The following is a 27,256-nucleotide window of genomic DNA, read 5'->3' on the forward strand; positions in this document are numbered from 1 at the left end:
TTAGATCTGTAGTGTCTGCTTTTTGCTGGCTGTATGTGGGCGGAGTAATACACAAAGGGTAAAGAGGCTGTACGGGTGCTGATATTACTTAACTATATCATGGCTATCAGCCCATCAGATTCGAGAACCAGACAGAACTTTTGTGTGTGTGTGTGTGTGTGTATGTATGTATGTATATATATATATATATATATATATATATATATATGTATGTATGCATGCATGTATGCATATATATATATATATATATATATATATATATATATATATATATATATATATAATTTTTTGTTTTATTAATTATTAACAGTTAATTTGTTTGTATAACTATATTTCTTGTAACTATAATTATTAACTGACTAAGTATCACCATACTACCATAGTACCAGTAAACCGTGCAACCCTAATTTATAGATTATAAAAAAAAAACTGAAGGTAAACAAATACATTGGACAACTTATTTTATTTTTAAAACCTTTTTTTTTTATCCAAAATCATTTCTAATCTGCAATTCTAATTTTTTTTCTCAGTGAAAATCTTCCAGTCGTGTGACGTCATGTGAAAAGCACCAATTAAAACCCTGACAGCCAGTGGCACATCTTAAGTGGATCAAACGACAGAAAAAATCCATAATTGATCCTATTAATATATCGAACTGATAACAATAATGACTAATCATATCAGTTATTAATCAGCCGATACTAAAATAGCAGCTGAAAAAAGCCACACATTCCCACAATGATTTTAAAATGAGAGTTCACTAAAAATATAGAAATTCTGTCTTTATTTGAAGATTCTGATGCGTTTCCAAAGCTGTACAGATAAATGTACAATAAAGACAATGTAGAAAAAATAGCTTCAGATCATATTTTGTGTTGTGGAGAAGAAATCCAAACCGGTTTAGAACCACCAGAAATAGTTTGATTAAAGAGTAATTGTAATTTCGCACATAATACTAACTAATAATAACTTTCAACAGCAGATTTAAAGGAACACCCCACGTTATTTTGGAAATAGGCTCATTTTAAAACTCCCCACTGAGTTACACATTTAGTATTTACCATTTTTAATCCATTCAGCCAATCTCAGTATGGCAGGAGCACTTTTAGCTTAGCTTAGCATAGATCATTAAATTAGATTAGACCATTAGCATTCCGCTCAAGATGACAGAGATTTGAAAATCTTTCTGTTAAAAGCATATTAAAGTGTAGTTACACTGTGTTTTACACTGAGAGACTGACAGGAAATGAAAAGTTATTTTCTAAGCTGAGATGGTTAGGAACTATACTTTCATTTTGGTGTAATAATCAAGGAACTTTGCTGCCGTGCCATGCACAAATTACGCATTGTAGACAATGTAACTACAACTTAATACACTTTAAATAGGAAAACTATCAAACTCTTTGGTAATTTATGAACAAAATAGTCTGGATGAATTAAGAGTAATTATAATTTCACATAATGCTAGCTTTAACTTTCAACAGCAGATTTAAAGGACACACATTATTTTGTAAATAGGCTCATTTAACACTCCCCACCGAGTTACAGAGTCGCCTTTTATCATGTTTAAATCCATTCAGCTGAACTTGGTTTCTAGAGGGAGAAATTTTAGCTTAGCTTAGCATAATTAAATCGGATTAGACCATTAGCATTTCACTCAAAAATGACTGGCATTTTCCTATTTACAGCTCGACTCTTATGTAGTTGCATTGTGTAGTTCACTGATGAACTGATGTGAAATGAAAAGTTGCTATTATCTAGGCAAATATTTAAGAACTATTTTCTCAATCGGGCGTAATAATCAAGTATCCTTGCTACTGTACCAAGGCTACACTAGGTGAAATGATATTACGTAGCTTACATAATGTAACAATCGAGCACGAAATAGGAAAATTATCATACTATTCGGTAAATTATGTACGAGATGCTAATGGTCCAATCTGATTCAATTATTTATGCTAAGCTAAGCTAAAAATGTTCCCGCCGGACCAGAAAAATCGGCAGAATTGATTAAAGAATGATTAAAAAAACAACGGTTAAACTATAGGGGACATATAAAATTAGCCTATTTTCTTAAAAAAAAAAAAAAGAGGAGAGTCCCTTTAATATAACTCCAATTCTCTAGATATACTCCATTTTAAATATCAATTAAATTTCTTGAGCAGTGAAATAAAAAACATCTTTAATATGACAATATTAATCTATTGAACAGATCAGCAGTTGACAGAAATGGTCTCAGTGTCAATGTGAAACGCAGGAAGACACTCAACTCTTGTGCTTTATCCCCTGAGAGCAGTTAAAGGGAGAGTTCACCCAAAAATAACACGCGTTAATATGCCACATACTGGAATATTCTAATCAAATAGTCCTGAAAATCCACATGAAAACAAAGAAAAACAAGAGGAGGAGATTTTAATGTCTGTTTTTTATTTTTGGGTGAACTATTTCTGGCGTCCTGTGAAAACAAGTCTTCAAATGTGGCGAGTTGGAGCTCAAAGTAGCTTACGACTTCAATTATGAAAACCGATTCCTGTAGCTGTTAAAAAATAATAATACTCCACAGTGCGCTGTACAAAGTTATCAAGTCAAACACTACACAAAATGAGATCGTTTATTGATTGAGCAGGGAAATCTGGCTTCCTCTAAAGACTCTTGGTAGAAATGAGGATTGCGTCCGAACCCTCAAAAATAAAAGCATAAATATGAGGTGAAGTAAGAACGTTTAGAGGCAAGACTCATTTACAGTATTCCAAAATACCTCTAGAAAGCCCCAATCAATAACGGCATGCCATTATGTATAAAAAGTAAACTGGCATGAATGGTGGAGGTTCAAAAGCGGACTGAACCAATCCTAAAATAAAATAATAAAATAAACCCTTTTGTCCTCGGTTCACATTAGCAGGCACTATTGGAGCAAGAAGCTGACTGGTTGCCAGTTCAGTACCCTGTGACGGCAGGATTCACTCGGAATCAGACAGAACGATCACTTCCTCCGGATCGCATTGTGTTGCTACGTTTACCTGTGAACACATGAAGGACAGGAGTTAGATGAGATGGAATAGGTGGATTTTTTTAGTGTTGTCTAAGATATATACAGCAGGTAGGGCTGGGCAATTTTTACGTTAAATTTGAATTTACGTTTTAAGACGATTTAATTTTATATTAAATCAAGGTATCGCTATTTTTTATTATTTAATATTAGATACATTATAACTGCACCAATGCGCTTTGGTCCACTCTCTGTATTTCTCTGCCTGACTGCATGTCTGGGTTTCAAGCATGGTAGTGACGGACTGAACACAGAGACTTGACAGCCTTATTTAACCCAATGCATGAAGATGTGGGCATGCATCGCAGAGCTGCTACAAATACAACAAATACAATAACTTAAGTGTTAAGTTGTGTATTTTTCTTTTGTTAATACCCTTGCATCAAACACACTTTGGTCCACTCTCTCACACTACTGCAGCACTGCCTGACGAGGGGATTTACATTCAGACTAATGCAAGTAAAATCCTACATGACTTCACGCTTCACCAAGTCACGTCTGTGTGGATTGTCAAGACATATTTCCTTATCAAGTCGATAAACTCGATCTCTCAACATGTATGAAGGATGTAAAAACCTGCCATGTGAAAAACCGCACTGATCTTAGTTTGGTTTGAACACGAGCAGAGGTGAGCAGTTGTAGCAGTGACAATTGAAAGACACACAGACCCATCAAGATTTTTACACTCTGCTGAAGTCTGAGCAATTCATCCTCCAATGAGAGGCGTCTTTAAGCTGCCATAACTAAAACGCCTTTTGTTTAATGTGCTAAATACATTTCAGTAAATCAGCACTTTTCTTGTTCCATTGTTATTACACATCACCCTTTTTTTTTTTTTTTTATTTGTTTTATTTTCATGTAAGTATCGTTTGGGTTTTACCAAAATCTGGTTCAGTTCCATGTCAACCGCTCCTTCAGAAATTCGCAGGAAAACTGGACAAACCATCTCATCCAAATTTAAACATTTTATTTTCACAAAAGATGCAAATTATTATTAAAACAACTAACCTACTTTAAATATGTAAAAGAAATCGCTTTTGTACATTTTATTTGATGGGGACACCAAAACAGGATGTTTAAGCCCAATCCCAATTTTATTTTTGTACCCCTTCCCATTAGCCCTTGAAACATAGGGTTAAGAGGAAGGGCTTCAAAATTTACCCCTAAAAAATAGGACAGCACTACAGCACCTGCACACATCACCATATGCTGTAGTTATTCCAGTTGTGTTACTTTTTTGTATTTACCTTTAGAAATTCACTGAATGAATTTATCATGTTATTATAATGATCCAATGTGGCAATAAGAGTAGTACTGTGTATTTACACAGTGGCCATATTCATCTATATAAACAAACAAAAGCAACTTTAACATTATAGCAGACACTGTGAAAAGCTCATTCACGACCACTAGTCTTTTCTGACAGAGTATTCGAGTGTCATCGAGTGTCTGATGAAAACGAATGTTGTGGGGCTACTATGTGAAGTTTCACAAACTAATTTCGAGAGGAGCACGTGATATGATCGATCGCAGCTGGTCTCTCATCTAGAATCATTAGTTAGCCAATCAGATTAATCCAAACTCACATTAAGTAGCCCGGCTAAAACTACTCCCTTGTCCTCGTTTTCTGAAGAAACCCCCCATCCACCCCATTTCCCCCTTCTCTCCTTTAAAAGAAGGAGCTCTCGAGAACTTTCTGATCTCGTACCTCCCTGCATGCTCATCGACCAGGCGGGAGCCCTGGGCTCAATTATCTCGGAGCTCAGGGTTCTCTCACGGGACAGCATGCCAAACCCCACTAATAGCCTCAAGCAATATCTAAGTGCGAACTCTTGAAACAGGAGTTATTATTAGAGATTATAGATTTAGCCTTTTTTTTAAAGCATTTTTTTTTAAAAAGCATGACAGTAAAACACAAACACTGTTATGAATGTAATAAAACATGTGCTTGTTAGTTAAACAAATTTGAAAATAATGACAAAAATACTAATTTGTGTATCTTCTGACTTCCGGGTGCAGCCCTGCTGCCGTTGTGGCTGGTGTATTCTGGGAAATTTTCGTACCCCTTGGATTCAAGTGTGGTCCTGAGAAATCTCTGTTTCAAGGGATATCTAGACCTTCCTTTTAACCCTACGCCTTAAAGCTAAAGAGAATTGGGACACCCCTACCCCTTCACATGAACGTGCAAAACGAGAGGTAGGGGTAAGGGGAAGGGCTAAAGGGTAGAATTAGGATTGTTGTAGTTAATTTATAATAGTTTATTCTAAATACCAAGCATAAAATGTGTTATATAAATGTGTCTCTCATTCATTAGGGACTAATCCAAATGTTTGTGCACTTTTAGGATTTTTTTCTATTAATGCTAAAAAGCTAATTTTAACGTTTAAAAAAAAACTTAAATTAAAACAATTTATTTCTAAATATTGTTACTTTATAAACTATATTTATAGAGCTAACTATAATTATCATGAAAACAATAACTAATTTGAACATAGAAGTAAAAAACACTTTTCCCCCCAGGTTCTGCAGGTTGCAAGGTCCCGAATTCTGCTTGCCAATCTTAAGCCAATTGTTATCAATTGTTTTGGTACAATTTGGAATTTCCCCAACCAGCGCAGAGCCCGGGGGACCAGAGGGAGTGCTCTGACTTGGCCCCGCCTAATCCAAAAAAGACTTTTAAAGATACTAAATAAATGCTGCTGTGAATGAAATGTACATGATTCTGTTCTGCTAAAATCAGCTTTTCCCCCAAAGTAATGTTGTAAGAATAACATGCAAAACCGAGCATCAGAAGCTCTTACAGCAGTGTTTCAGTGCACGTTACCTTATTTTTCTTGGGTGGTGGTGTGGCTTGTGAGTTCCTGGCTGTTTTTCGCGGTGGTGTCTTCAGACAGGTCAGATCTTCCTGTTCAGAGCAGCAGATCACTCCCATATCCAGAGGAATATCACTGAGACAAACACAAGAACAACAGCGCTGCATTAATGAAGGAACAGTAAACTGAGAAAAATATGATAGAAAACTTCCTTTTAATTTTAAATCTGTGTATTCTTCATTTCTCTGAGGAATAGAGAAGGAAAGACCCCAACTCTTGGATTGGCAACATCACAAGATACATGACAATGCAAAATTGATGAACAGATTCGTCTTTGGAGTCAAAGAAGGGCAAATCTACGGCTTTATTTCCTTTCAATGAAAGCATTTTACAGTTTCCTTGGTTGTGTTTTGGATTATTGTCTTGCTAAAAAGTCCACCCTGCTTTCATCTTCGCAATCCTGCTAATGTAGATGTTGGACTGAAGCAGGGCAAAGGATTACTGAAGAACTACTGAGAGATTTCAGCTGCTGTCTGGTCTTTCACTGCCTTTCTACACCTCCCTTTCTTCATGTGTTCCAATACTTTTTCCCGGCATCATTTCATTTTATTATACAAGTTTATTTGTAAACTATTTAGATTTGTTTTTATTTTATATATAGAGTTCTTCGTCAACATCTGGTGGAAAGTCAACGGCACCTTTGAAGAAAAACGATGATGTGTTGAATACTTATTTCCTCCACTGTCTGTCTGTCTGTAAGAACGATGTTCAACAGAACAAGGTAATTTTCACAGTATGTCTGATAATATTTTTTTCTTCTGGAGAAAGTCTTTTTTTATTTCAGCTAGAATAAAAGCAGTTTTAAATTAAGGTCAAAATTATTAGCCCCATCAACCTACATTTTTTGGAGGTGTTTTGAAAAATATCTAGTAAAATATTGTTTACTGTCATCATGACAAAGATAAAACAAAAATCTGTTATTATTAATGAAAACTATTATGTTTATAAATGTGTTGAAAAAATCTCTCCGTTAAACAAGAGTGGGTTAATAATTCTGACTTCAACTGTGTGTGTGTATATTGTATGTATGTATATATATATATATATATATATATATATATAAAATCTGTATTAATAAAATAAAAATAAATGAAAATATAAAACAAAAAAATATGTATTTTTAATAACAAAAATATAAAACATCTGTATCTGCATAAATAATTATTATATTTATTAATTTTTATTATTATTTAAAAACATTTATTTTAAAAAATATTATTTAAAACACAAGGTAATTTTACTTCATTTTGTTATAAACATTTTCATTGTACTTGTCATGACAGGCTTAATTTGGATAGTTTTTTCTCATGCAAAATAATTCTCCATATCTCACATTCCTTTATTGTATTTTGTTGTATGGAGGGAAATTGTGAAAGAGATTAGATCTACTTCAAATAACAGTATAAGCTTATGATTTTCAGAATGTATATAGAAGAACAGATCTGATTGCAGTTTTATGGTTTATTCAGTTGGAAAATGTATATATGTATAAAAAGAATAAGATGACAAAATAATGAGAGTTTATTTGAGGATTACTGTTGTGGATTAGCATTTATTGTTATGGATCGTTATTATTATCATTTTCTCAATAGACTGATTGGCGCGACTGTGCTTTCAAAATGGTTTTAGGGGTGGTCAAATGTATATTTATATTATCTATTATTTAAATTATTAAAATTATTATTTTAAATGCATATCAGAGTCAAATATTTCTCAGTAAAAATGGACTGACTCCCCTTTACATCATGTTTTGGCATCCATCAGGGTAGGATCAAGCCCAAAATGACTTTATGACATTTGTAGTAGTTCTAATTCTCATGCTAAGCTTATATGATGGAGTGAGTTTTACCTGTCCTCAGTGCAGTTCCCGTTGTGAGCAGAAGTGTGGTTCTCTGTGGATCTGCGTTTCCTCTTCCTGTAGTTGCCCGTCTCGTCGATTAGTAAAGGGCTGGTTGGGAGCAGCGGACTGCAGTTGGCGGATCTCGTGACGGCTGTGGACGACTCCTCGGATACAATGGACACAGTCTCAGTGCTTGCAGACACAGCTTCAACGTGATTGGAGGAAACCTGTTCGGTCTTGACTTCAGCTAGAGAGTCTGTGTTCTCTGGCTTGATGCTCTCCGGCTTGATGGTCTCTGGCTTGATGCTCTCTGGCTTGATACTCTCCGGCTTGATGCTCTCCGGCTTGATCTCTGTGGACTCGAGGCTCTGTTTAGCAGGTCCGTTCGTGTTTGTATTTGTTTCTGCAGATCCTTCATGTGTGCTGCTGAGCGGAGACTGCTCCTCATCCTCTTCTGTGTCCTGAACAGAGGATTTGATTGACAGAGGAGAGCTTTCATTGATTGGCTGATCGTTGTCACTGATGTTAGCAGGCTCCTCTTCCACATCTTCTTCATCATCTTCTGAAATTGGGAGAAATCAGGGTTAACTCAGTGAAATGAGGTGATTTCTAGCTTTTGGAGATGATTTGTTCACTTCTTACCTGGACCAGCTTGTTGTTCGCTGGCCTGGATTTCGTCTTCAATGTCAGGATCTGAAGAATCGTCCTCTTCTTCGTCTTCCTCCTCTTCTTCTTCATCTTCCTTCTCTTTTTCTTCTTGCTCCTCCTTTTCTTTTTCTTTGCTTTCACTCTGTTGCCCATTAACAGCCTGTACAAAAAATAGGAAAGATTTATATTAGTGTGTGGTTTCAGACTTGCATATGAATAAAATAAGCTTGACTGTCTTGGAAATACAGAAACAGGATTTAGTAAAATATTTTACGTTTTTTTTTAATGAATAATAAAATAGTTGATTCATTAAAAATATTTTTTACTTATAAATTATTACAATAATTAATTTTTTCAAAGAAATAGAACTTTGTAAATAGTTTGAATTAGATTTTTTAAAATTGTTTTTTAATAGAGAGAATAAAAGTTATATTTATATATATATTTATATACACTAAAGTGCACTGCAACGGGAGCACAACTGTAATCATGTAAAACTTTTTTATTTTTAAACATTCCAACTTTGAATTTTAGAATGTTCTAAATTAATAGGGCATAGGGGGATAAATGGAAATAGAAAACAGCCAAGAACTATGTTTTTTAACTACAGCTCCAGAGGTGTAGTTTCATGTGCTCAAGTATGCGAATGTTTGTTGGAGCGATGGATTTGGAAAAGGGCAAATCAACGAACTATGTTTGTAACGACGGAACTTGCAAACTTAGTTTGCTAATGATGGTTTTGGGAAAAGCACCCCTGAATAGTAATACTAAACAAGTTAATCTTCTTAACAGTAAGACTCTGAGCTAAGATACCGAATTTCGCTCTGTGCTACCATCACAAAGGGTCTCAAAATAAAAATAAATAAAAAAACACAGGGACCTTAACCCTTAATAGTCCATCTTGATGGAATTTTCACAAACCCTTTGCAAACAGCTCCCTATTTATTTGCACTTGACACTTTCTTGTCAACACTCCATGTTTCTGGGAAAACATTGTGCAATTCTGAGTATGTTTCATGCAGTTGAGTGGGCTTGACAAACCACCTGTAGGAGCAGACACTCTTTTTCTCTCCATATGCACCAGACACTTTTCTACAAAAGCTTTATTACTAGGACTCAATAATAACTATAAACTAAACTAAGAATTGTCATGGCATCTATACATTGCTAAGTGTTTTTTTCATCCTCATTAGTAAGTCGCTTTGGATAAATATGTCTACTAAACTAAGAAATGTAAATATGAACATTTATAATCTTCTGTAGATTTTTGGATATATGAACAACAAGAAATGCTTCATTCGTTTACCTCTTTTTTCAGTCTTTCTCTGTCTTGTCTTTTCTTGGTTTCCTCCACTTCCATATCCTCCTGTTTATTGGCGTATTTGTTGATGACCTCCTCCAGGCTGCTGATGGCCACGTCTCTATTAGAGCGGAGTTTACGATGCAGTGCTGGGTCCATGAGTGCAGGGTCTAATGCTGGAGAAACACACATTGCATGACCAACTGCACTCCATCTGCAGACTGATGAACTGAAAAATATATATTTTTATACTAATAATTTTTAATAGGAGGTTGATTTGAGATTGATTCTCAAAAGCTGTAAAATATTTTCTAAATACATTTTTCTATATAAAAAATATATATTTAAACGGTCAAACACTTGAGTGACCATAAAATACAGGTTTATGTATTAAAATGGCAATTTGGTTAGTATTCATGTGAAAAAAATTATTTGAATCTAAAGTTGAAGCAATTCAGGAGACATAATCAATGTATAAAGTCTTAAAGCGACCACAGTCTAATAATTTAAATTTTTATGCCTTTAAAATTAACCAAAGAAAAGATAAAAATAATGAAACATTTAATACACTTTGCCTGCATATTTTTCCTAGCTTTACTAACATGTATTTAATAACTTAATTGAACTATTTTGAATCTACCAATATTTATACATTAGTGTTGCCACATTAATGGAATTTCCGACATCGATACGATACCTTGAAAAATATCAATATTTGAAACAGCGGAGAACAAATTCTGCAAAATTAAAAGTATCCAAATGAAGTAACAATATATTGTTTAACCATCGATATCACAATGTGATCGTTCGCAATAGTCACATCGCAGGATATGCAATGTTGAGTCTGGATTATAATTGATCATTTTGCAAGTGTTTTTTAAGGACTGTGACTGTGTGAGGGTTTTAAAAGCATTCAGGCCTAAAAAATTGTATTGTTTGTAACCTTGAAAAATAAAAAACGATTACAATAACGATCTAACTGTTTATAAAACTAAGACTATGCAGTAATATTTTTAGATTTGATTATTCATTCTCCATTAACCTGAATATATTTTGACTCTTCGGAAAACAATAAAACAAGGTTTATTTATTAGCATATTTTTCTTTATTGAATTTATCCATTCTTGTAGACTGTTTATTATATTTTATGCACTCCCCTACAGAACATTTGCAATCAAACTAAAATTATAGATTCTTTACAAACATTTATTCAACTCATCTAGTGAAATAGTATTAATATCGCAAAATATATCAAAGTGTAATTTTTCCAATATTGTGCAGCATAGTAAAAAAAACAACAAAAAAAAAACAATACTAAACCATGTTATGCACATATCAAGTTTTCTCAGCAGTCCTATATATAAAATATATAAAACAACAAAATTAGCACAATCTCATTTAATATTCTGCTTAAAACAAAAGTGTTAAAAGTCTTATTATTAATTATTCATTTCCCTGCTGGTATCAAAACCAACCAAAAGTTGGTTGGTACAAAAAGATTGTACCATTTTAAATATTTAAGAAATGATATTTATTGATTTTTTATCAATATCAAACACTATACATACATGTTTTTAAGTGTATGCATGAATATAAAATGGGGGCCACCGTCTTTGAAACCCTGTGCTATTTTTCATATTATTATCACTCCTTCTCACATTCATCTGATAAAAAGTCAAATAAAATACACATGCACCTGATCACTTTCTAGAAATATCAATAGCATTTGTATTAAAGTATTTGTATTTCCACTGTATGCAGCATCCGGTCATGCACCAGCCGGCTGAAGGAAAGTTTCTTCCCTCAGACTATCAGGCTGATGAACACTTAACACACCCACACACAGACTCTTCCATAACCCTTACAGCAAACCATCAAAATGTAGCATGCACTGCACTTTAACCAATCCATACTTGAAACAAAACTACCTACAACGATGTGGACACCTATTCATTGTACATATCGCTGTCAATTTCACATTGTCACTGTGTTTGCACTGTCTGTATTTTGCACTGTCGTTGTATTTGCACTGTATCTGTATTTTGTCGTGTCTGGAGTCAGCACCTAAGCTTTTCACTCATCATAGCACACATGCTGCTGATGATGCGACAATAAAAGTGATTTGATTAGCAAATTCCCTGACTTTTCTGATTTTCACCTACTAAAACGCTAAATTTCCATGACCCAGACACCTTACTTTTCACTCAAGAGCAGTGTAATTTAATTATATTTTGATTAATGGGAAGTACTATTTAAAACGTATAAATAAAAATCCATAACTTGCACAAAAAACCCCCGACTTTTAATGCCTGCAATAGAACTTTTAAAACGGATTAAATCTACATTTACTGAATCGATTGCTTATGAATCAGAATCTCAATCAATGCCCACCCCTAGTTTGAATCATCAAAAATTCAAGTCATTAGATTATTACAATATGAGCTTTTCCTTCTGAATTAGACAGTTATTAAATGAAACTGATTTACTTGGTTTGTATGGATCTGTGAGATGAGAGCCGAAGTTGTAGACCATGTCAAGGTGTCGTCTCTCCTGTAGTTTGTTGCCCGTCTCTCTGAAGGCTTCTTGGGAGATCTGTGCTTGCTGTTTGCGGGAGAGCTGGAGATTGTAGCGTTCGTTGGCTCTCTGCACAATCTTCAGGATATCGCTGTAGTCTGGAGGATTGAGAAGAGCTTCTGAACTGTTGATGAAACGCTCAACCTGCTCAACAAAAAGAGAAGAAACAATAAGAGATAATGAGAGAGGAAAAGGTTTGGGTAAACATTGATTCATTTATTAATATTAGGCCCCTGGAATAGGCTAGTTCAATAAGCATTTTTGAGTTTTATCAGGAGGCATTTAATGTAAACATAAAATAAAATAATATTCTCAAATATAATAACACAAACATTTAAATTAATTTATAATTGATTTAATTAAAGTAAATATATGACAAAAACTAAACTTATTTTTATTTCTGCAAGTTACAAAGAAACTATACAAATAAAAGTATAACAACAAAAAATAACAGGAAAATATCATAATCAAACTAATAAAGCTTAAATTAAAAACAGATAATCGAAAAATAACACATTTATTTAATCAACAAATATTTTAAAATCATAAATATTCCATTAAACTGAATTAATTTAATTTAATTTAAGTAAATGTACTAATTTCTGCACTATTGAATTATAAAATATTAAGGTTACAGTAGTTAATGAAAACCAAAATAATTAGTTAATAATTAAATAAACCTTAACTTATAATTTTAAATACATCACAAAAACTAAACTTTTATTTCTGCTAGCTGCCAGGAAACTATAATAAATAAAAGTATAACATCAAAAATAACTACAAAAGACCATAATCAATAATAATTTAAATTCAAAGCAGTTAATCTAAAAATAACACATTTTAAACTATAGCAAATACTACAATCGTTACTTGATGATGCTAAAAGAAAACCAATCCATACTTATGAACCATTTTTGATCCCTAAAACAATGAATCTTCAAGCAAATACAAATCAATGATATTATAAATCATGTTTTACTTGAAATAAACACACAAAATAAAACAGTATTAAAAAGAATCATCTGATCAATGATCGCTATCATACATAAATCTCTATTTATTTCAAATTTTCTAGCCTATGCTTTAAGGGAATTTATTATAAACTAATTAAAACCTGAGCTAAAACTCCCCTCTTTTTAGAGAGTCTAGATATTAGTTTTTAAATTGCTTTAATGTATGAAAATAAAGTAAAAAAACTGTCCAAGCAAAAGCCCGCACCTTCTTGTTGATCTCTGGGTATCTCGTTCCACTGTATGGGATCTTCTGCTCGATCACTCGACCCGTCAGAGTGTTACAGCCTTTCAGCTCACACAGCTTCTCATAGATCTTCATCATCTGACACCACAAAAACAGCTATAACAACTTCTGAACGTTCACAACTTCTGCTATAGATTTCATAGATTATACATCAAAACAGATTTAACTGAATCTTTGAATACAAGTTAAAAAAATGGCAGAAGTGAATGGGGTTTGTAATCATGTAATTTTTTTAAAGAAAATGTTGCCATTTTTTAATTTTTTGTTGCAAGTAATTTTACTGATATTGTATGTGTAGTAATGTGTTTTTGATTTAAGGTTGGAGCGGTGCATTGGGTAAGCTAAATTGTCTGTAGTGTACGTGTGTGAATAATAGTGTATGGGTGTTTTCCAACGATGGGTCAGCTTGAAGCACATCCACTGCGTAAAACATATGCTGCATAAAATGGAGGTTCATTTCTCTGTGCCGACCCCACATTAATAAAGGGACTAAGCCGAAAGGAAAACGAATATATGCCTGGCAGGAGGCAACAGATGAAATTTAAGGGCAAACTCACACTGTACAGTTGCCTTGAACCAGGCCAAAGCACGCTTGTCCCCCTTCCGTCTCCCCCGACGGCCCGCACTCACATTACATTCAGGCCTGGGCACCCTTACGTCATCGATGCTGTACTGTTCAGTAAGCGCTTTCGCTCAGCACAGTGGACATTTCTTAATCAGTTGTATTGTTTAAGTCATTTAGAATGCGGTGACACGCAGTAAAATATTTCGCCGAACAGATCCATGACTTTTGACGCTCATAAACAATCATAAAGACCTCGTGCTGCAGGAATTAGGAGGTTTGCTGAAGGTGCAGCTGTCGTGCAGTGAGGGGTTTGCGTCTTTAAAATCTACAACAGTTTGTGTTCATTGAACAGTACGAATGATAATAATGCCATATTAAACAGTCTTGTAAAAGTCACGTCTCATCTTCAGTTTCGGCCTCTGGTGCACTTTGCTCATATATATATGACATTTAACCGTGCCTGAGCCCGATTCAGAGCACTCACACTTCTGAAATGATCCGGGAAACCCTGGGCACGGTTCGAATAGCATAGTGTGAGTACGCCCTAAAATTCTTGTGACTAACTTTGGCTAATTTAAAGTTTTTCTCTTTGAGCATTGTCCCGGCTAAATAAATACAGAAAGAACTAAAATCAGGAATAAACAAGCTGACCTTGCGTTTAAGTTTGTGCTCTTGAATATAACTGGAATCTTCTTTCTCCAAGTCATCCAAACTCAAATCCCCCTCCTGAAGCCGGCGGATCTCCTCATTATACACTTTCAACAGGTTTTCCAGATACGCAATCTGAAAAATGAGAGACACACAAATTACTGTAACCGTAAAATAGACACACTTATTTGTTTTCCTGTGATTTTTTGTTTCTTTTATAAATATTTTCCTAGTGATGTCTAACAGAGCAAGGAATTTTTCACAGTATTTCCTATAATATTTTTTCTTCTGGAGAAAGTCTGACTGATTTTATTTTAGCTAGAATAAAAGCAGTTTAAAAAGGTCAATATTATTATCCTCTTAAGCTATATATTTTTTAGATTGTCTGAAGAACAATCAACAAGTCATACAATGACCTGGCTAATTACCCTAACTTGCCCTAATTAAACCTTTAAATGTGACTTTAAGCTGCATACTAGTATCTTGAAAAATATCTAGTCAAATGTTCGGTACTGTCATCATGACGAAGACAAAAGAAATCAGTTATTAGAGATGAGTTTCTATCATGTTAAAATAATGTGTTGAAAAAATCTTCCTTCCGTTAAACAGAAATTAGGGGAAAAGGAGGGCTAATAACTCCGACTTCAACTGTATATGGTTAACTTATCTTACAGTACCTGTCTTCTCGAAGCTCTTTTGGTTTTCTTTGACTCCTCTTCCTGCTGTTTGACATCTTTTCCTCCGTCTTGTTCACCCTGAGTGTCCTCTTTAACATTAACCCCATTGCTCTTCTCCTCAGGTTTGGCCTTGACAGAAAGCGACTGTATGGAGCTTCTCTTCCGCGGCGTGTGCTGCTTCAGAACAGTGCAGAGTTCATTAATGTAGACGAAGGTTTTGCCAGCGTTGGCCTGGGCTCGAGTGAGGCAGCGGCCCAAAGTGTTACGAAACTCCACAGACGTCAGAAAGGTCGGCAAAGCCTTGGAGTATCTGGTCTGCAGGTAAGTCATGACTTCTGGATGTTCTTGCGAGTGTTTTGAGCAGTGCTCCACAAACTGGAGGAACAGGATTGGAGTAGAAGCGAGACAAGAAAGAAGGCAAAATAAACAAAATTTTAGTAGGATAACAAAAAGAATATTTCTGTTATCATTTACCCACTCTTTACTCTTTTTAAATCTTCATAAGTTCTTTCTCTTGTTAAACACAAACAAACATATTTTGAGAAATGCTGTAAACCTGTAACATTGACTTCTATAGTATTTGTTTTCCTACTATTGAAGTCAACTGCTACAGGTTTTCAGCATTCGTCAGAATGTCTTCTTTTATTGTTCAACAGATAAAGGACTAAAATCCTTTAGGGTAATATCATTTATCGGCCCAGCCCTACTTGAGGGTGAGTAAATACTGAGTAAATGTCATTTTTAGGTGAACTATCCCTTATATTTACAGCTGGCGTACATTTTTTTTTAATACTGGGGTATTGTTTTATCATTTAAAAACAAAAACATATATTTCAGACCACCTTATAGAATGCATTTAACAAAGTATGCTAGACAAGTGCAACTGTTTTATATGGTGCCTAATAAGAGAGATAAAAATAAAAAGAGAAAATTATGATTTTAGGCATCATCATAATAAAAGAATCATATAATTCCTACATTAGAATTGTGTTAAAGCATTAAATGAGACATGCAATGTTAGTTTTATTTTTTCTGAGCAAAGAATAATGACTATCCTACATTTTTACCATTTTCAGATTTTTAATTAATATATTTTCCGTACAAAAGACAGACACTCAAATGTCTTAAGGTGTTGGTACAGTTTATCTATCAAAAATATTATTAAAAGTTTATAAAAATCAATTGAAGATCTATTAGAAGATTTAAAATGCGGTCTCAAAATACTATTTAACTCAGCTGTCAAAATATATTGCGATAAATGATATTATTGTATTTTAAGACCATTTCTTATTAACACCACTCATTATAAAAGGCCAGAATGACAATATAATATCACCAAATGCAAGTACACTCATGTCCATGTGTTGTGCAATAAGTGGATACAGTTGAAGTCAGAATTATTAGCCCCCATTTGAATTTTTTTTTTTCTTTTTTTTTAAATATTTCCTAAATGATGTTTAACAGAGCAAAGTAATTTTCACAGTATGTCTGACAACAGTTTTTATTCTAAACAAAGTCTTATTTGTTTTATTTGGACTAAAATAAAAGTTTCATAATTTTTTAAACACCATTTTAAAGACAAAATTATTAACCTCTTTAGGCTAATTTTTGTTTCGATAGTCTACAGAACAAACCATCGTTATACAAAAACTTGCCTAATTACTCTAACCTGCCCAGTTATCCTAATCAACTTAGTTAAGCCTTTAAATGTCACTTTAAGCCATATAGTAGTGTCTTAAAAAATATCTAGTCAAATATTATTTACTGTCATCATGGCAAAGATAAAATAAATCAGTTATTAGAAATTAGTTAATAAAATTATTATGATTAAAAATGTGTTGAAAAAAAATCTCTCTGTTAAACAGAAAATGGGGAAAAAATAAACAGGGAGGCTAATAATTCTGACTTCAACTGTAGATTATTGTGACAGATCTAAAAATTACTGTAAACAAGCATACCTCATTGAACAGTTTCTCATTCTCCACTTTCAGCACGTGTGTGTCCTTCTTCGCGCTGGCGAATGGAGACTGTGTGATGTGTGTGGGAGCCGGCACCGGCTGACTCTTCACTGGTGTTTTTAAGTGTTGCGCTGTGGCTTGAGAACAGGATGCAGACGTGGAAGCTGCTTCTTCATCGTCATCATCGAGGATCACAATGCTTTCCATCCCTGCTCCGGCCATCCGGAAGGGAGGAGAACGAATTTGCTGAGGAGTAACGAATGTGGAGGTGTCAGGCCTGCATTTCAACTACACCAAACACCTGAAAACATACCAGTTACTATTTATGGCTGTGTCGTATTTAGGCCCTGTTATTTCTATGATGTTGAAAACATGAATTGAATTGAATTGTTGAGGAAGTTGGAGCTAAACCCTGCAGGGACACCGGCCCTCCAGAACCAGGATTGGTGACCCTTGGTCTACGATAAGTATTATAATATAAATATAATTTCACAACATTGACTTATAACTCTGTTTGGAAAGAATTCTTAGTTTTAGATTCATTTGGATAATTTTGTAGGCAAATAAATTATGTATAAGATATAAAAAGCTTAGATGAATACAACAGCATAAAGAAGCTAATTAAATAAACTGTGTTTTTTACATTTTTTTGTGGAATCTAACATAATTCAGGAACAGAAAATCAAGAATTATATGTAAAATAACACTATATAGTGTTCAATGTATAAAAAAATAAATAAACAAATAAATGAATCGTTGTGAAAGCTTCAAACTTAATAACGTCTTAGTTTAAATTTCCTTGAAATCCTAGTCACAGGTCTTAAAAAAAAAAAACACATCCAAAAACAATCTTTCACAGTTAGGGTTTAGTTTTATTCACAATTAATTATACTCCACAATTAAAATCTCAACTCAACATTGGAGATCCTGCGATGTGACTATTGCAGATTCATACATTGCAATACTGATGCTGAAACAATATATTCTTCAGCCCTAATCATAACTATATATAAAAATAAAAATAATTACACAACATTTTATTCATGTTTTAATCTTAAAATGATTTTTAAAAATGAAGAATATTTCAGATTACCTAAATATGAAATTGTATAATATAATTGTATTAATATATATTTGTAACAGCAAAAAGCTTGTCCTGTTCATCGAAATGTATCTTTTTAATTACTAAAATGTAATTCAACCATTAAAACTGAAAACGTTTTTAAATTAAAATGGGAAAAAAGACATTTTGAGTTATAAAATAGGGGATTTCTGGGCAATGTTTTTTTTCCTTTAAAAAAAAATATTCAGTTTTGATGGCCAAATAAGCTTTCAGTAATCAAAAGTTTGTAACAGTTTCACTTTACTCCAATGAAAAAGGAATGTAAAGGTTAAAATGAAAAGGAGTTATATGGCCTTAATATGAACAACATTTAAATGTCAAATCAATTTTTAAGTGAAACTGAAACTAGCAGGATGTAAGAAATGTACAAGGGACAAGGTGATATTTTTGGGTGTATTTTACAGAACAGCATATCCAAGAGCATGGTTTATCTATCATGACATCAACACAATAGGTATGCGTTTTAAATATTTAATATTTATGTATTCTGCTTGTCTGTACATACTTGAGCACTGAGCATTGAATTGATCAAGACAGTCAAAATCCAAACTGGTGTTTCAAAATCAGCATTTACCTGGAAAACAATAATATCAACAATGTCATTTTTGGGACAAACGCTTAAACGCATAACCCTTTAACTCCCCAACCAAGAATAGTTTTGGAATTCCATTTCTTAACTCCCAATGTCGATAGTTAACACGTTTAATGAATTTTTGTCAACACATCCCATAATTTCTAAAATATCAACCTCTACCAAATGGTTAATATGTTGGTTTATTTACAGTAAACGTACCTGGAATAAATACATATACTGTAATATGAAAAATCTGAAAACATGAACTGTATAAGACCAATGTATTAAAAAATAAATAAAAAATTCAAAATAAAACATTTTTGAACACTAAATCATCTTTACTTTTTGAAGTATGTCATAAATTACCTCAGATTCTACTTTAATACGATTTCTGGTTGAGTTTGCTTTACAATAAAACCAAAATCAAATGTAGACGTGCAACAGGATTATATTTGCTTAATTTTTTTTTGTAAACCAACAATGCCGTGTGTGTAACCATTATTTAAATTGAGGTAAAGCTGGTGATATATTTGCACATTCATTCATTTAACGATCTCTAAATTGTTTACCACACTACTTTTAATATTAGGTCTGAAATTGCATTTACGTATGACTTCAAAACAACATAAGCACCATTTTATTGACTGTGAACAATGTTCTACATTGATAGTCATCGGCTGCTAATATAATTTCTCCATTTAGAATTTGCAAATACTTTTATGAGATTATATTAAGGAGAAAGTCCAAATGTGGAAATAGAAAAACTTCATCTACAGCTGAGGTCAGAATAATTAGCCCCCCTTTGATATATATATATATATATATATATATATATATATATATATATATATATATATATATATATTTTTTTTTTTTTTTTTTTTTTAATATATTTCCCAAATTATGTTTAACAGAGCAAGGAAATTTTCACAGTATGCCAGATAATACTTTTTCTTCAGGAGAAAGTCTTATTTGTTTTATTTCGGCTAGCATAAAAGCAGTTATCTAGTCAAATAATATTTACTGTCATCATGGCAAAGATAAAATAAATCAGTTATTAGAAATGTGTTATTAAAACTATTATGATTAGAAATGTGTTGAAAAAACCTGCTCTCTGTTAAACAGAAATTGGAGGAAAAAAATAAACAGAGGACTAATAATTTAGGGGGGCTAATAATTCTGACTTAAACTGTATATAATTTCTGTCAAATTTGTAATTAACATTAATTACTGTAAAATGAACAAGCTCTAATTCCATAGATGAAGTGAACAATATCACATTAAGTGTTTTCTCCCCATTGAAATCCAAGTAAGGAATAAGATAAGCTTAACACGGCTTAATGTTCCTTAACAATAAGCAGTTAGGCTTTTTTTCTCATAACAGACTTAAATAGGGGAGAAAACACTTAATGTGAAATTATTCACTCTGTTCACTTTATCTATGGAATAGAGTTTATTTGACGTAAATTATGACAGATATGTGGGTTTCTCTGGTTGTTGTTGTTGTTCTGATATACTAAGCCACGTTTAAAATGTCCCTATTTTTCTGAATTGAAGAGAAAACATTACATAGTTAAACGAAATACTATAATTAAATATCTAACCAGAATTTTAAAGACAGGAATCTTAAAATCGTAGCCAAATGCTACTTCATATTGCTAGCTTTCGATCATGTGATAATGTGACACAACTATGATGATTCACACACAACAAACTCGGTTAACTAGTACTTATGATTCGTCACCATCTTGATAAAAAGAATTATCAGACATTAAACAAAACCACACAAGACGTATAACATGTATCTATATCCAATAATATGCCTCCACATCCGTCTCCTATAACACAATAACAATACGAGTGAATTTGAGCGGTAACTATGTTTATGATGTCTTTTGACTGACTTAATACCATATCAACCAGATTTAACTGGATGTGTCAATGAGATTTTCACACTGTTTACACTTAACATAAATATAAATGTAATAATTTCAGTTATTTTGCCTTTTGGTTTGAAGACTGTAGCTCTTTAATTCGGACATGCCATACAGACTCCTTCCGTTTATTTGTTAAAAGCATTAAAACGACGATAGCTAAGGTGTAATTTCATATTTGTCAGTTTCCTCACAACCTTCGCAAACGCTTCGTGATTATGTTTAAAATAAAGTCTTATTCGAAGTCGATCAATAATAGACAAAAAACACGAACTTACGCGCTCGGATCCTGAAACTCGGCGCTGGATCTTTGTACAGCTCAACATGCGGCGCGCTGGTTCGCTGACGGTCAGTATACTGATCGCTGATTGGGTGAATGCTTTGCTTTTCTTCTGCGATCTGTTTGCTACGCTAATCATTTAGATGCGTATCAGCGCCTCGTAGGGAACTGGAGACTCTAGAATAAACTGATTGTACAGTTCTTCAGATAACAATAACATGATGTGGTAATGAAGCAAATTTAATTTCTTAGCGCTAGCAGGTGCTCATCTAGTGTTTTGCTTCTCCAGAAACAAAACTGATACTTATCAGGGAGCCACTAGTAGTGTGAGGGTTGAATTCTACAATTATTATGTGCTGGCTACCTGAGAGTAAAAGAAAATAAAGAAAACAGGCAATAAAAATCTCTATTATTTTTCCAAACACCAGACCAGAGGCCTACATTTTGAAGAAAATTAAATAAAATAACAAATTAAATAAATAAGCTGAATTATTAATTGTTAACTGTATTAACCCTTTGATGCACAAGCTATAAAATAGATATAGAAAAAATAAGCAGAGACAGGTCACTTTAGACCCATTTAGTGCATCAAAGGGTTAATAATGAGTTGATTATTAATTAGAAATAATTAATCAATTTATAGAGCAATGTTTTTCAAAGATTTATTTTATATAAAGTAGGCCTTAATAGCATATCATAAAAAGCACAATCAACAGATTAACCTTTTAAAAATGTATTTAAAATACATTTCAAAATTAAATAAAAATACAAAATCCCAAGGGTGACACAGTGACCACAGAGTGGTGGAAAGAGTACTGAAAAATCATAAGTAAAAGTACCATTACTTGCCTAAAAATGTAGAGCAAGTAGAGTAAAAGTATAGCTGTTGTAAATATTACTTAAAGTATGAGTAAAAAGTACCTCCTATATGCAATTTGACAATAAAAGACAAGACAAAGAAAAAATAAAGTAGTAACTGCAGGTTGAAGGAAAGTGGTGGCGTAAACGTACAGATAAAGCACTAAACATGTACTCAAGGGAAAGTGAAAGTACACATTTATAAAACTACTTAGTAAATTACAATTCCTGAGAAAAAATACTCAAATACAATAATTTGAGTATTTGTAGTTAGTTACTTTACACCACTAGTGCTTAGCACTGTCGCCTCACAGCAAGAAGGTTGAGTGCCAGCTGGGTCAGTTGACATTTCCAAAGATAACATGCTCCAGTTTCTCACATAGTCCAAAGACATTCGCTATAGGTGAATTGAATAAACTAAATTGGCTGTAGTGTATGTGTGTGAATAAGTGTATGGGTGGTTCCCAGTACTGGGTTGCATCTAGAAGGGCATCCCCTGTGTAAAACATATGCTAGATAAGTTCCTGGTTCATTCCACTGTGGCGACCCCTGATGAATAAAAGGACTAAACCGAAGGAAAATGGATGAATAAATGTTTTGGAGGCATGTTTTGGAGTTCAAAGTCTAATGTAAGAAATGTTTTATTACTAAGTGCATGCATGGTTTAATTATAAGCACAACAGGAGAACAATAGTAGAATGCACTTTTGGAACTGGTATTGGATCATTGTTGGCACTTTGAAAAGGAAATGTTGGCAATGCCGGCAGTTAGCTCTCTGCGACTCTCACATGGTCGCCTACTGAAGCTAAACAGGGCTGCACTCGGTCAGTACCTGGATGGGAGACCACATGTGAAAGCTAGGTTGTTGTCAGAAGTTTTGTTGATGAGACCCAACCTGTGGTCTGTGTGGGTCCTTATGCCCCAGTATAGTGACAGGGACTCTGTACTGCTCAGTGAGTGCCATCTTTTGGTTGAGATGTTAAACCAGGGTCCAGACTCTCTGTGGTTGTTAAAAATCCCAGGAAGTCCTTTGAAAAAGGGAAGGGTTTAACCTAAATCTGCCCACTGGCCTTTGTCTATCATGGCCTCCCAACAATCCCCATGTCATAATTGGCTTCATCATTCTGTCTCCTCTTCACCAATCAGCTGGTTTGTTGTGTGCGGTCTGGTGCAATAAGGCTGCCGTCGTGTCATCCAGGTGGATGCTGCACACTGGTGGTGGATGAGGAGATTCCCCCAATGAGTAAAACGGTTTGAGTGCCCAGAAAAGCGCTATATAAATGTAAGGAATTATTTTTATTGTTAATAATAATTATGCTGAACAAAATGTATTATGACGGATGTGTTTGGAGATCAAATGTGTGTTTTCCACCATTATTTCAGTCGGATGCAACGTGGCACAATGTTGATGATCGGCATTCATAAGTTCTCAAGTGACATTCCTGAGCTGACTTCAGTCATATGCAGTGTTTAGTGTCTCAATGAAGAACGGTTGCTGTAATCAAAAACACACACACAAAAAAAATGAAAGCAAAAGTAAGAAGTTTTACAATGAATTATGCTTTCCTTTTAAACTTTTAAAACTATACAATAAAGCCCATAAACCATTATGTGTTTGTTTCCTCTTTGACAAGTTTTCACACCTTGACCATTCATTCATTCATTTCCTTTTCGGCTTAATCCCTTTATTAATCTGGGGTCGCCACAGTGGAATGAACCGCCAACTTATCCAGCATATCTTTTACGCAGCAGATGCCCTTCCAGCTGCAACCCATCTTTGGGAAATATCCATGCACATTTATTCACATGTAAATGTTTCTTCTTGCATTTTAGGAGACAAAGAAATGATGAAGAAATGATGATTGTCGTGATGTTGATCTTGTTCACAAAAATACACCTAAACACACACAAATACGCACGCACGCACACACACTAACTTGTTGGGATCATATACCTCTGGGATAGATCTTTCTTATGGTTGTAAGTGAATTATGTCTCTAAAGAAAATCATTGGTTTCTTTAAAGTTTTTGTTAATTTTGTTGTTTTTATTATCATGTAAATCACATTGATCACAAAAAAAAAAAACATTTTCTGCAGGAGATATAAATAAATTAAGAGATGGTTTCTGGCACCAAATGCAAACACCATTAATGAAGCTTTCAGAAAATGGTAAAAATTCAGTCCTTTGTGCAGTTTGTGGTGTCCATCAGTTTAAATAATCAACCAACATTTGAGCTTTATATTGAGTTATTTTGGGTCTTCTTCTGTTTGTATATGTTCTTCTTTTTATTTCTTTATTTTTAATGATTTACAGTTATACAGAGTAATGATTGGTTCCTGCTTGAAATAATTTGTACATTCAGAACCAAGTAAACCTTTACATCATTAGTAAAACAGTACAGTAAATAATATTTTTCTTTTATTGAGGTTATACATTTAAGATCAGTGCCTAATTATTTTGTGTTATCTGACTTTACAAAAATTGTTGAAGGAGTGGATTTTCTGATGGATGTACACTCCAGGATGGAGTAACACATATCTTTTTTTATATCACATTATATCACACATATCCATTTTATGATATATAATAATAATGTTGAATTTGCTTTTAAGAGCCTATTATATATTGACATTAGTGCCATCCCTCTTCAGAGTAAAACTTTAGTCTGTCTCATTGCTTTTTATGTATGCCGAGTTATTTGTTTTTTCGGGATCTTCAGGCACATTCAAGAGGTCACTGAGACCTCTCATGTGGAACTAGATGTTTGCTGCTATAGATATTTATTGTACTGCTAGAAAGCAAGACATCCCTTGTAGTAGATAAGTATTTACTTTGTGTATGTGTGTGTGCTCTTCATTATTGTGGGCGACTGGAAGACTGTAGCTGAATTTCACCTCTGGTCATCATGACCACAGAAATATCCTCCTGTTATGTCTGACCTTTGTATTTGACGAAATCATTAGAGATATTCTCCGGAATTGTACAAACACTTGGACATTTTTAAGTTTATCTGTAATTTAACCAGAGGTTACAACTTAATTAATACCTCAATAGAGTGTTTTGTTTTTATATGTAATATGGCTGTTAAGAAGACTGATCTCAGAACTGTAGTTATTGCTCATTGAGTGAAGGAACTTAAAGAAACTAAAAAAAAAAACTCAAAAAAAGCTTTTGTGTGAAAATCAATATTTTTTTAAATATCATATTTAGTGTTTATATCAAAATAAGCAGAAATTTAGTGTTTTTATTATTTCTGGGACAAAATTAACAAGTACTGAATATATATATATATATATATATATATATATATATAGATAGATAGATAGATAGATAGATAGATAGATAGATTAAAACAGTTTATAAATAGATAGATAGATAGATAGATAGATAGATAGATAGATAGATAGATAGATAGATAGATAGATAGATAGATAGATAGATAGATAGATAGATAGATTAAAACAGTTTATAAATAGATAGATATATAGATAGATAGATAGATAGATAGATAGATAGATAGATAGATAGATAGATAGATAGATAGATAGATAGATAGATAGATAGATAGATAGATAGATTAAAACAGTTTATAAATAGATACATAGATAGATAGATAGATAGATAGATAGATAGATAGATAGATAGATAGATAGATAGATAGATAGATAGATAGATAGATAGATAGATAGATAGATAGATAGATAGATTAAAACAGTTTATAAATAGATAGATAGATAGATAGATAGATAGATAGATAGATAGATAGATAGATAGATAGATAGATAGATAGATAGATAGATAGATAGATAGATTAAAACAGTTTATAAATAGATAGATAGATAGATAGATAGATAGATAGATAGATAGATAGATAGATAGATAGATAGATAGATAGATAGATTAAAACAGTTTATAAATAGATAGATAGATAGATAGATAGATAGATAGATAGATAGATAGATAGATAGATAGATAGATAGATTAAAACAGTTTATAAATAGATAGATAGATAGATAGATAAATAGATAGATAGATAGATAGATAGATAGATAGATAGATAGATAGATAGATAGATAGATAGATAGATAGATAGATAGATAGATATAGTTTAAAACTGTTTGTAAATAGATAGATAGATAGATAGATAGATAGATAGATAGATAGATAGATAGATAGATAGATAGATTAAAACAGTTTATAAATAGATAGATAGATAGATAGATAGATAGATAGATAGATAGATAGATAGATAGATAGATAGATAGATAGATAGATTAAAACAGTTTATAAATAGATAGATAGATAGATAGATAGATAGATAGATAGATAGATAGATAGATAGATAGATAGATAGATAGATAGATAGATAGATAGATAGATAGATAGATAGATTAAAACAGTTTATAAATAGATAGATAGATAGATAGATAGATAGATAGATAGATAGATAGATAGATAGATAGATAGATAGATAGATAGATAGATAGATAGATAGATAGATAGATAGATAGATAGATAGATAGAATAAAAGTTTATAAATAGATAGATAGATAGACAGACAGACAGACAGACAGACAGACAGACAGACAGACAGACAGATAGATAGATAGATAGATAGATTAAAACAGTTGATAGATAGATAGATAGATAGATAGATAGATAGATAGATAGATAGATAGATAGATAGATAGATAGATAGATAGATAGATAGATAGATTAAAACAGTTTATAGATAGATAGATAGATAGATAGATAGATAGATAGATAGATAGATAGATAGATAGATAGATAGATAGATAGATATAGATAGATAGATAGATAGATAGATAGATAGATAGATAGATAGATAGATAGATATAGATAGATAGATAGATAGATAAATAGATAGATAGATAGATGGATAGATGGATAGATGGATAGATAGATAGATAGATAGATAGATAGATAGATAGATAGATAGATAGATAGATAGATAGATAGATAGATAGATAGATAGATAGATAGATCTCTTCACCTAACAAAAAACTCATTGTCCCAAAGGGTTGTGTATTATTAAATAGATATTGTGTAATATTAAAAAGAAATAAATCATACAA

General features: G+C 32.9%; 1 protein-coding gene across 9 annotated transcripts; it reads right to left on the bottom strand.

The window, feature by feature from the left end:
* Window positions 1-767: 767 nt before the first annotated feature.
* Window positions 768-21,379, bottom strand: daxx (death-domain associated protein). Of its 9 annotated transcripts, none has more exons than XM_017352251.4 (12): window positions 21,299-21,379; window positions 19,018-19,086; window positions 17,390-17,635; window positions 15,432-15,806; window positions 14,758-14,889; window positions 13,503-13,619; window positions 12,197-12,428; window positions 9,717-9,886; window positions 8,405-8,570; window positions 7,772-8,321; window positions 5,874-5,997; window positions 768-3,020 (listed from the first exon to the last, which is right to left on the bottom strand). In XM_017352251.4, exons 1-12 carry the CDS (start codon window positions 21,344-21,346, stop codon window positions 2,961-2,963), a joined length of 2,289 nt encoding a protein of 762 aa, XP_017207740.1. In that variant the 5' UTR covers window positions 21,347-21,379; the 3' UTR covers window positions 768-2,960. The 9 variants fall into 9 exon arrangements, with proteins under 9 accessions (XP_017207740.1, XP_005159495.2, XP_068071254.1 ...); XM_005159438.6 differs by having other exon boundaries at window positions 7,772-8,324; XM_068215153.2 differs by having other exon boundaries at window positions 17,390-17,690.
* Between the last annotated feature and the right edge of the window lie 5,877 nt (window positions 21,380-27,256).

The sequence above is a fragment of the Danio rerio genome, chromosome 19 (genome assembly GCF_049306965.1).
Source record: "Danio rerio strain Tuebingen ecotype United States chromosome 19, GRCz12tu, whole genome shotgun sequence".
NCBI classification, from domain to species: Eukaryota; Metazoa; Chordata; class Actinopteri; order Cypriniformes; family Danionidae; genus Danio; species Danio rerio.

Bases quoted from the DNA above. Each gene is read 5' to 3' on its own strand.
- daxx (XM_073930937.1), bottom strand. From the start codon at position 21,165: ATGCTTTTAACAAATAAACGGAAGGAGTCTGTATGGCATGTCCGAATT. The intron at 19,087-21,090 runs GCAAAATAACTG...ATTGTTTTCCAG, and splicing joins TACAGTCTTCAAACCAAAAG to GTAAATGCTGATTTTGAAAC. The intron at 17,636-19,017 runs GTATGTACAGAC...GTTACTCCTCAG, and splicing joins ATTCAATGCTCAGTGCTCAA to CAAATTCGTTCTCCTCCCTT.